At 30.3% G+C, this 10692-nt stretch overlaps 1 protein-coding gene across 1 annotated transcript; it reads left to right on the top strand.

Annotated features, from left to right (window-relative positions):
* Positions 1 to 5711: 5711 nt before the first annotated feature.
* LOC114745729 (tryptophan aminotransferase-related protein 4-like) lies at positions 5712 to 10071 on the top strand. Its single transcript, XM_028933895.1, has 5 exons — positions 5712 to 6010; positions 7030 to 7330; positions 8045 to 8346; positions 9014 to 9297; positions 9824 to 10071. The coding sequence occupies exons 1-5, from the start codon at positions 5712 to 5714 to the stop codon at positions 10069 to 10071; spliced, it is 1434 nt and encodes a 477-aa protein (XP_028789728.1).
* The last annotated feature ends 621 nt before the right edge of the window (positions 10072 to 10692 follow it).

The raw sequence follows: 10692 nt of genomic DNA on the forward strand, positions 1-10692 counted from the left end.
GAAGGATATTTCTTTTATTATTATTATTTTCTATTGATTTCTTATATATTAGATTTATTATTATTTTTATGGGCCCCGACAAAATAGGGTGTTTACATTGGACTTAAGAACTAATTCCTTTCAAGTTTAGAGTGGTTAAGAAATAGCTCTCTCAACAAGTACGCTTCCCAGGATTTAAACTTGTGTTCTCCTAGGATGAGGCTGCTGCCACCTCAACCAACCGCTTGTTGGTTATTGGGTAAATTTTTTTTATTCGAAAATGACTTGACCACACGGCACAAGCATATTTTTAAAAGAAAATACTTACAAATTAGAAATTGACATTTTTCATTAAAAAAAGTAATTTGGTTCACAGATCTGGTCATTTTATTTTATTTCTTCCGTAATAAATGCATCCTTCTTTTGATTTTTATCAATATAAGAAGAAGCATATTAATATAAAAATGCCAATTGAAGGTGGGGTAAATGTCAGATTTAAATTAAGTAAAAACAATATTACGAAAGGGGTTGACACTAATAGAAAGGGCTAGTCCCTCACAACGTAACGAATCAAAGTTTAAATCTTTACTGAAAGAAGTACTCATTTTTAGTCTTTGATAGTACATCAGATAGGATTATCAGCAATAAGAGGATAGAAATATCTCTAATAAAAGAATACATATGCATACCAACACAAAATAAGAAAGAACATTTGAAATGTTAATTGTTGTGAATTTTTATAATTACTATTTTTATTAAACTAAGTCTGCTTAAGTTACAGTTGGCAAAGAAAAGTCTCCTTAAATTATAATTCATTGAAATGGTCGATCTCCTATTAACCCTAACTAAACTCTCCCTTTGTTTTCGTTTTTTAACTGTACTTGTCATTTGCATCATAAATTAACAAATAATAGATGATAAATTTATAACTAATGTGTATAACTACATAGAAATTGGAACACGCAAGAAAAATTATTATTCTAAATAAGTCTTACCTGTTATTTGACTAGACTATTTTACCCACGCATGTACATCAATTTTTAGTTAGTATTATCTTGGTAGTTTCATTTCTTGTGCACTAGTTTATCCACAAATTTTGAGAAAATATCTGAAAGTAACCATAAAAACAAAACACTAAAGTACATATGCATTGGCCCATATCTATTTTATCCTTATGACTGAGTCACAAGCGCACGTTGCTCATACGAAAAATTCGAGTTTCTTTCAAGTAATTTTGTTACTTGAGTAAGTGGATAAAAACAAAGGAAAAAAATTAGATAAAAAAATAGTTTTTTTGAGTGCGCGTGTGTTTGTGTGTAAGATGAGAACGCTAGCTGATGATATCAAATTATTTAATATATTACACAAACTTATGATGGAGACCAACTTTCAGATTAAAAAACAATTTTTTTTAAATTTAACTATGAATATATCTTACGTAAGACATGTACGCATGCTTTCCTAACTAACATCGGATTTAGATTAGTCAACTTTTAACGGTCATGTTTTTTATTTACAAATGGTAATTAGTTTTAATGTTCATTGCAATGACAAGTATTATGGTATTCATCATGATGATAAAATCCATACCCTCTAGATATAATTTCAACAGTTCAGACGTAAAATTATCAACCATTGCTTTTTAAATAAGAAATTATTTTTTTAAAAAATAACAATTAAGAGATTATCTTTGTTTTGAACTATGTACACTTTAAAATAATTTTTCAAAATAATAAAAGTAGAAAATAAAACTTAATTTGAACAATCCAAATTAAATCTAGACAGCATACAGTGGGGATAAGTTCTTAGTACTGATGATCACTCCACTTAGCATCAAAACTCATTTCTTAGAAATGCGGTTACTTCGTGCCTTGTTACCGTGGCATGTTATTTTAAATCAGTTGTTCATAGATAAATATTTAAATTAATTAAGTAGAGATCAACTAAATTTTACGAAGTTCCTGTAAAGTTCAAAAAGAGGAAGAGTTATAAAAGATTGAAATGAAGAGTAAAACTTGACAATGATCCATATCTTCAATCCCTCCCCCTCTCCCTCTCTGATTTCTACAAACTAAAAAACATTATTGATAATGGCAGCTTCAATAAGTCTATAGTGTGCTGTTTAATTGTTCCCTTATTTTAAATCTCTATATGTTTAGCATATCGTTCTTATGTTGAAATCAGAATTTCAGGTATTTATTACTAATTCATAGAACAGTTTTTTAGAAGTCATTTCCAAACTGCCACATACACTTTAATTTGTGCTAGTGAAAATAATTCGAGCATTCTTGCAAGTAAGTTTCTAAATTTAAATTTATAGAGTATAAACTATTATTCACACTATATTTTATTGTAAAAAAATGTTTAAAAGACAAAAATTTGTAAACTAACATTATTTACCACGATTCTATTTTTATGTCCATGCACAAACCGACATAAAATGCCATCCTGACCCTTAAAAAGTGATAGTTGCAATTGCGGGATCTCCAACCCTTAATATAGGAGCTAATTAGAGAGTTGATGTTTGTCCTATCTATAAAATCTATTTCACATGTCTATCAATTTTTTTTTCAAATTAATTTTATTGATATTCCTCGAACAATAATCAGTATAGGAGAGGGAGGGAGGAAGAAAATTAAGAAAGATATTGATAGTGTTTTAGAAAAAAATATATTATGTTAACCAATTTAACTAACATCTTTAATCTAGTTAAATTAGTTAATTAATTTTTATATTAAGGATTGAAAGAGTATCATAAATTGCAACACATATATGGTTCTACTTTCTGGGCATATTTATATATAAAAGAGAATGTTTTGTTGCTTATATTTATAAATCACTTTATTAATTTTTTTTACATGAATGTATTATTTTACTTTTCATTTGTTATTGTATAGATTTTCTTTAAAAGTGTACCATTCTTGTCCTTAACATATAAATTATTTATAACACATTTTCGCATATCAAAAAATGTATTAAATTGACAAAAAAATTTTATTATATCCCTATTGAAGTTTTATCTCTCTTTTTATGTTTACAAATCATTCTCATATCTCTCCTGTCTTTTCTCTATTTCCAAATAAGGATAAAATTGAAAAACAAGTATTAAATATGCTTCAAATGAATTATATTTAGAACTAAAACTTCCTCTTAGAAGTGATTTGCATTTAGGACCAAAGTGATATATATTAAATAAGAGACAAAATTATAAAGTTGTTAAGCTTTAAAATAGAGTTAATGAAATTTAATATTTTTCTTAATTAAATAAAACATATTAAAGTGACGTATAAAAGAAAAGTAGTGCATTAATGCATGATTTATCGGAATTAATCTCAACAAGAAAAATAATGGCATCACTTGTGTGCATATATGTATTAAATATCGATCAATTGGGTTATTTTCTTTACAAGTATATAAGAACAATGAATAAAGTAGCCTTCATCATAGTGGACACCATTTTATATATATATTGACAAAATGAAAAAGAAAACAAATCTGACTCAAATAAACATGTCTTGAACTCAACAAACAAGTTCTTGTAAGAAAGTAACCACCTATCATCAGCCACACACACACATATATAATTGTCTCAATTCAGACTCGATGCATTGTTACAAAATGTTCATTCAACGTCAACTTAAATTAATCACATAAATTTGACGAGACATCGGGTCAAGCAAAATTAATCAATTAATTTAATTTCATTATTAATTAATATTATTTCATCTTTTGATGTTTGTCTTATTGATTAATGATCGCATCATGCCAAGTTAGATTCTCATCCACATTCTGTGATCATGCTGTTTTTTTTTTTTTTGGGCGGCGGGAATAGAAATACATCACGTGATTTTTTGTTGGCATTTCAATTTCTTCCTTTTTCCCACGCATCATCATCATCATCATTTTTATTTAAGAATTAAATTGCATTCTATACTCTAAAATATTTTGTCACTACCATAAAATAATTTGGTGTTATCCTATAAGGACTCAGTCACGTATGCACAGGAAATGACCCCTTTAATTTCCAGTTCCTTTCAACTACCAATTTGAATTTAAATTTAAATTGTTCCCTAAATGTTCATAAGTTTGATAAGACCGCGTTGTTTATATGTTGCAACTTGTGAAGATAGAAAATGATTTTTATATTTTTAATTAAAACGAAATTAACTTTTTTTCCGAAAAAATCTTCACCAGTAAATCATATAGTTCTCATATGCTTACAATAATAAGGAGTATCCTATTATTTTCAAATTGACCTCGTAATTTACGTCAATAAAAATCAAAAGTCAATGTAGAATATGCCATATTTCTCTGCACATTTTATACACACACTCTCTCTCATATCACCTCTCAAAACAATCCTTAAATTTTTGGACCGAAATAAAACAATCCATAAATTGAAAAATTATGTTTTTGGCCTTGAAAATAGGTCATATGCAATCACATGACCGTCAGTGCTAAACTTTTAAATCAAACTTTTCTTTACATAAAATGAAAAAGGGAAAAAAAAAAAAAGGATCATACAACAGTAATAACCTATACGTGAGAGTCAGTGCCATGTGTTGATTAACGCGGATTGACTATATAGTACAATTTAAAAATGAGAACGAGAAAGAAAGGTTAAGTTAGGGTTAGTGGTAGATGGACCACATCAATTATGCATTGGGAATATTACCTTTCTTTCATCCACTTGGTTTGAAAAAAAAAATGAATTATAAAAAAAAATACACAATAGTTAACAAGTCGAATATTCTTTCAAATTGATTTAAATTTGACAATTATTATATACCTACACATTGACTACTTGTTCCGGTTATTTATAAGTTAGTGTTAGAGGTTAGGGGGTTTGCGTTGATCTTAATTACCACTTCAATACTTAATATAAAATCCAGTTAATTAACTTGGGGAGATTAAGAAAACTAATTAATAAATTATTTTAAAGTATTTATATTTATTGTTTTTCAACTAAATTGCTTGACTTATAAACTAATATATTATAATGATACACATAAGTATCTTAAAGATATCATATAATATGTGCTATAATTAAGTAATTTATTTAGCTTCTTTAATCTTTTTAAAATAGTCAATTAGGTCTTTTTTTTAAGGACTAGAGATATTAAATGTAAGACATTATGTTACGAGTATCACATCAAAAACCTTACGAGTTGGACGAGGTTTATAACTCAAGGGCTCTCCCTCCTAGCTAATATGCCATTTTTTTGTGTGATTGGACTCTCCTTTTGAGCTTGGATTCATAAAAGATGTGCTTTTATTGAGGGCTTGATGTTTATGTTCTAATAAGCTAGTTTTTAAGGATTAGACTCTTCCTTGAGACTTATACTTGTAATACCTTAATCCACTTTTTCTGTTGAATTTACAATTTTCTTTCCGAACTCTCCCCATTAATTGCATATATATTAAGGGGATTTCAATGCAAGTGATTAAGAGAACTATTTTAGAGAAACCAACGCACATTTCTTATAGGTAGCTAATTTAACTATTTTTTTAATCCATATAAATTAGTTATCTAACTTTTACATCTATTTAGAACCAAAGACAATAAACTAATCATGTTATTCATAATTAACAACTCACCACCGCGCTTTCCTCTTCGGTGAGTCCGTTGTGCCTCTAAGGCTCTACTAATATAAATAAACGTCCATTCCAAAGGGAGAGATCAGAGATCTCACACAACAAACAAATTAAAGACGTTATTGATAATAGCCAAGATGCAAATTTGCAGCTCCAAGAACATATTGTGCTGTTTAATCACTTGTTCACTAATTCTAAATCTCTTGCTGTTAGTTAATGTGTCCCTGAGAAGCAGATCATGGGAGAACAGTTGGACGAGAGATGCAATGGAGGAAGCCGAAGCAGTAGCGTCGATCCATTGTTCGGGCAATGGAAGGGCTTTCTTGGATGGTGTTATTAGTGCTGATCATGGCAGGCCTGTTTGTGAATGCAATGCATGCTATGGTGGATCTGACTGCACTCAACTCTTGCCTGATTGCCAAGTTGATGCAGATAGGTACTGCGTGAACTTATGGAATTATTGAACTACTCCTCCGGTCCTTATTATAAGACCCAATTTGACTTTTTATTTGGTCCTAATTATAAGACCCAATCCATTTTGTCTCTTATATTTATGCATTTTTTCCAAGATAATCCTTCTAATAATGATAGTTTTAGCCAATATACTTAATTAGCAAGGATATTTTAGGAATGATAACACTTATTTATTATAAATAACGAATTTAACTTACTTCCTTAATCTCCTCAAATAAGTCAATTGGGTCTTATAATTAGGACCGGAGGAGTATTTCATTAACTGTTAGAGGAACTATGTGCATAGGGTTTAGCACGTGAAAATTGCAGATAACTGTTTAGAGCTATATGCTGAGCATATTCTATATCTGGGTAGCTGTGGTGGAGGAAGGGAACCATATAGCATGATCCATCAAGTTTTCAACTTTTTCTTTGTATCATATACGTGGTGTTAAAACCTAACTTGAATCCGTGAACCGGTGAACCAATGATCCTTTAGCCAATCTAGTCAAGAGTTTTGGAAGGGTTGATTGGTTTACATTTTCTACATTTTTTCTCCTTGCTGAGCCGAAGAAGACATCCTTTTGAGTTTAAAAAAAGGGGTCAAGTTTATCATCCAACACCTTGAAGCTTTTCTTTTTGAAGGGTGTTTTTCAATAGCAACATGATTTTTCCCCTAAAGTAATTTTTAGAAGCAATTCTAATATCGCCATTAGCTCTTTAAAATCATCCAGCACCCTAAAGGTAACTTTTCAGTAGCACTCAACACCTACAGTAATTTTTCGGTGCAATTTTATCCTTAAAGTATTTATTGAGTCAATTTTTCATCACTATTTTTTTTTTTTCATATTTCTAGTATTTATCTCCTGTATCTTACATACCTACCTTTAAAATCTTCAATAATCACCGGTTTTTTCAAATTTTCCAGTAGTCTTCTTAAATATTTTCTAGACTTGTATCTTTCATGCTAGTACTAATGATTCACTCTTTTTGTTGTAACAGTGGGGACCCAACATTTTTGGAGCCATTTTGGGTGAAGAATGCAGGTAGCAGTGCAGTAGTGATATCAGGATGGCATCGGATGAGCTATGAATTCAGTGATGGCTCTCTGATCTCAGAAGAGTTGAAGAAACACATAGAAACAGTTCATGCCATAACTGGGAATGCCATAACACAGGGAAAGCACATCATATTTGGTCCTGGAGCTACATTTCTTCTTCACGCGGCAGTACATTCACTTTCCCATCAACATTCTGCCTCAGCCTCACTTTCAAATGTTGTCGCCTCCATCCCATATTATCCAGTAAATGCACAAAACCCTAGCCTATAGTACACTTCTCCTTCTTCTTTCTTTCTTTCATCTAATGAATGGCTTACTCCTTGAATTAAGTGACTTTCATAGTAATTGGGAAAGGAATGTTTTTTACTATAATGTGTCCAAACATTCTTATTATAGTAAAAACCCTATCTATAATAATCTGTTAAAAAAAAAAAAGAGCAAAAATGCATCTTTAATCCTTTCGCTTCATACAAGATTTCATTTCTATCTCTTAATTCTGTAAAATGTCTTTTTAGTCCTTTAACCTTAGCATCATTAGTTTTATTAACAAAAAGATGCTGACATTGAAATTTTAAATTAGCAAAAGATTTTTACAACTGCTGACATATTAATATTATTTTCTTTTTAAAATAATAGTGATGATTGACCAAAAAAGCCATCATTTGGAACCAATAATAATAGGGTTAGATTATTGAAAATATATTTTATAAAATTATTAAGGGATCAAATTGAAACCGTATATAATGTTAGAGGAGCAAAGGTGCACTTTTTTCAAGAGAAAAAAATAAAATTAAAAGGTTGAGCTACTAGTAATAATAGTGGTTTGCATATAATAAGTAGATCCTATTGCTATTAGTAATTATGGTAGGTTTAAGTGCAAGATCTGTTTGGTCGATATATCCTTTATGTATGACTGAGTCCAAGGAATATGAAGTTAATCCAATTAGCTTTCATCAGGTTTATAAGGAGCAGACTGAGTTTTTCAAAGCAGAGGATTATAAATTCAGTGGGGATAGTGCAAAGTGGAAGGAAGATAATGATTATTTGAAAACATCATCGAACATAATTGAATTAGTGACTTCCCCAAACAACCCAGATGGGAGATTGAGGAAGGCTGTTCTTGAAGGGCCTTCAGTGAAGAAAGTTCATGATCTTGCCTATTATTGGCCTCACTTCACACCTATACCAGAACCTGCAGATGAGGATCTTATGATCTTTACTTTGTCTAAGCTCACTGGCCATGCTGGAAGCAGATTTGGGTAAGCTACAAATTGAATTAAGTTCAATTTTCCGGAGGTTAGAGGCAATTTTGCTGTTGTAGCTTTTCCTTTCTTGGCTCTTCATCGAGCCAGTCATTAAAATTTTATCAATTATAGATGTTGGTTCATCTACTAATAATTTATTAAGTTGTAAAGGAAACAATGTTTGTAACTGATGATAAACACGGCTCAAACTCAACATAGTACATCTTGATTAATTTTGCCATATGAATATAAATAAAATCAAAATCAACAAAATTATATATTATAAATAGATGCAAGGAGCAGTTATCTGCATATAATTTTTTTTTATTTTTATGTTGATAATAAATAAATTTCATTATATCATTTTATTTTAAAAACCTCTTTTTATTTCATATTTTAATTTAAGGAAACTTATGCATGTCACTTAGTCGACATCCACATCATCTCTAAGTAGCATATGTTATGAGCATAGAGACTAATGCCGCCTAGCTATAACTAAGGAAATCATAGGACCTAATAAAGTAAAGAAAAGAAAAACTATAGGAACCTAATTGAAAACTAAGTAAAATTAAAAAGACTGACAAATTAATTTTTCCTAAAAAATTTTTCACAAAAAACATGGACAAAAGACTTTGTCAAATTAATATAATATTCTATACAAACGCTACATGTGATTGATCAGGTGGGCAATAGTGAAGGATGAGGCTGTTTACAGAAAAATGTTGACATACATTGAGTTGACTGCCTTTGGAGTATCAAGAGAGACTCAATTAAGAGTCCTAAAGCTTTTAAAAGTGCTTCTTCATAATGGAAATGGAAAGGAAATGAGTGAGTTTGGACACAACATCATGAGAAGCAGATGGATGAAACTCAGCCAAACAATGTCTCAATCAACACGATTTTCCATTCAGCAACTTGAACCTCAATATTGTTCATTTTTCCACCAACTCAGGACTCCATATCCAGGTACCCCAATATATATCTCTTGCTAATTACCGCACTGCTCCTTTCTCTTGGGCTCTATTATGACTATTTTTTTGAGATTAAAGAAATTAATTAAATGTGGATTTTCAAGCTTAAATCATATGAATGAACAGTCAAATGGACGAAATGAGGTTGGGGGCAGAGGCATGAACAAAATGTTAATATGATCCATTTGTTGGTCCTTCTTGATGTTTGGCATGCATATTAGATTCAAATTTTAAAAAAAATAGGAAACAAATATTTTTAGTATCCTTGAATAAGGCGGATTTTCTTAGTATGAAGTTTGAATTTTATATTTGATTACTACTATTAATTGATTTTTTAAGTTATACGAGGTGAAAAGTGTTGCTATACACTGTAAATTTTATATGAGGTTTGCTATGCATAGATTTCTTTTCTAAATTTGACAATAAATGAAATTCAATACTATTAATATCACATTAATAAAATAGAAATAAATAAATATAGATTATTTTAATGTTATACATAATTTTGTTAATTCGTGCAGCTTTTGCGTGGGTGAAATGTGAAAGGGAAGAAGATAGAGACTGCTATCAAGTTCTTAAGAATCTCAACATTACTGGACGCGCCGGCAGCCTGTTTGGCACGGAAAACCGTTATGTTCGTTTAAGCTTAGTGAAGAGCCAACATGATTTCGATTTATTATTGCGACAACTCAACAAAATAGTTTCTGAGGAACGTGATGACGTCACAGTCATGCCTTCAATCTCTTCGGCTGTTAGAGAAAACACATGAACAAAAACCAAATAAGTGTAATTAATTAGCAAAATAAATAAAATAATTCCATGAGTTTGAGTCGGTCAAATAATCACTATATGTGTGTGTGTGCGTGCGCCAAGGTGACATCCATCGCAATGTAAAGAAAAATCATATGCAATAATGACTAAACAATAGTTACTGAGTTGTTGTCATCTTGGTCGAACGATTTTCTTGGTTTTTCAATTAATCTTGAATAACCTAAAACTTTCAAGATAGACGGTGGTTCTAGATCTCTCTGATGTAGACATATAAGTGATCAACGTATGAATAACACTTTCTAAATCACTCAAGTAACCTATAATAAAAAGCAGGTTATGTGGTTCAATGCTTATTCCTGAGTAAGGTCTCAATTTCAAATCTGGTGTACCAAAAAAAAAAATTGATGCTAGGAGAATTATACTACCTCCAATCCTAATTATAAGAGCTAGTTGACTAATTTGAGGAGATTAAGGAAATAAGTTAAGTTAGTTATTTGTAATAGATATGTATTGTCTTTTCTAAAATATCCTTACTAATCAAGTGTATTGGCTAGAACTACCATTATTAGAGGAACCACCTTCGAAAAAAATGCATAAATATGAGAGACAAAATGGATTG

This window comes from Neltuma alba, unplaced genomic scaffold (genome assembly GCF_004799145.2).
Source record: "Neltuma alba isolate B1F8T4 unplaced genomic scaffold, ASM479914v2 tig00000777_pilon, whole genome shotgun sequence".
Classification (NCBI taxonomy): domain Eukaryota; kingdom Viridiplantae; phylum Streptophyta; class Magnoliopsida; order Fabales; family Fabaceae; genus Neltuma; species Neltuma alba.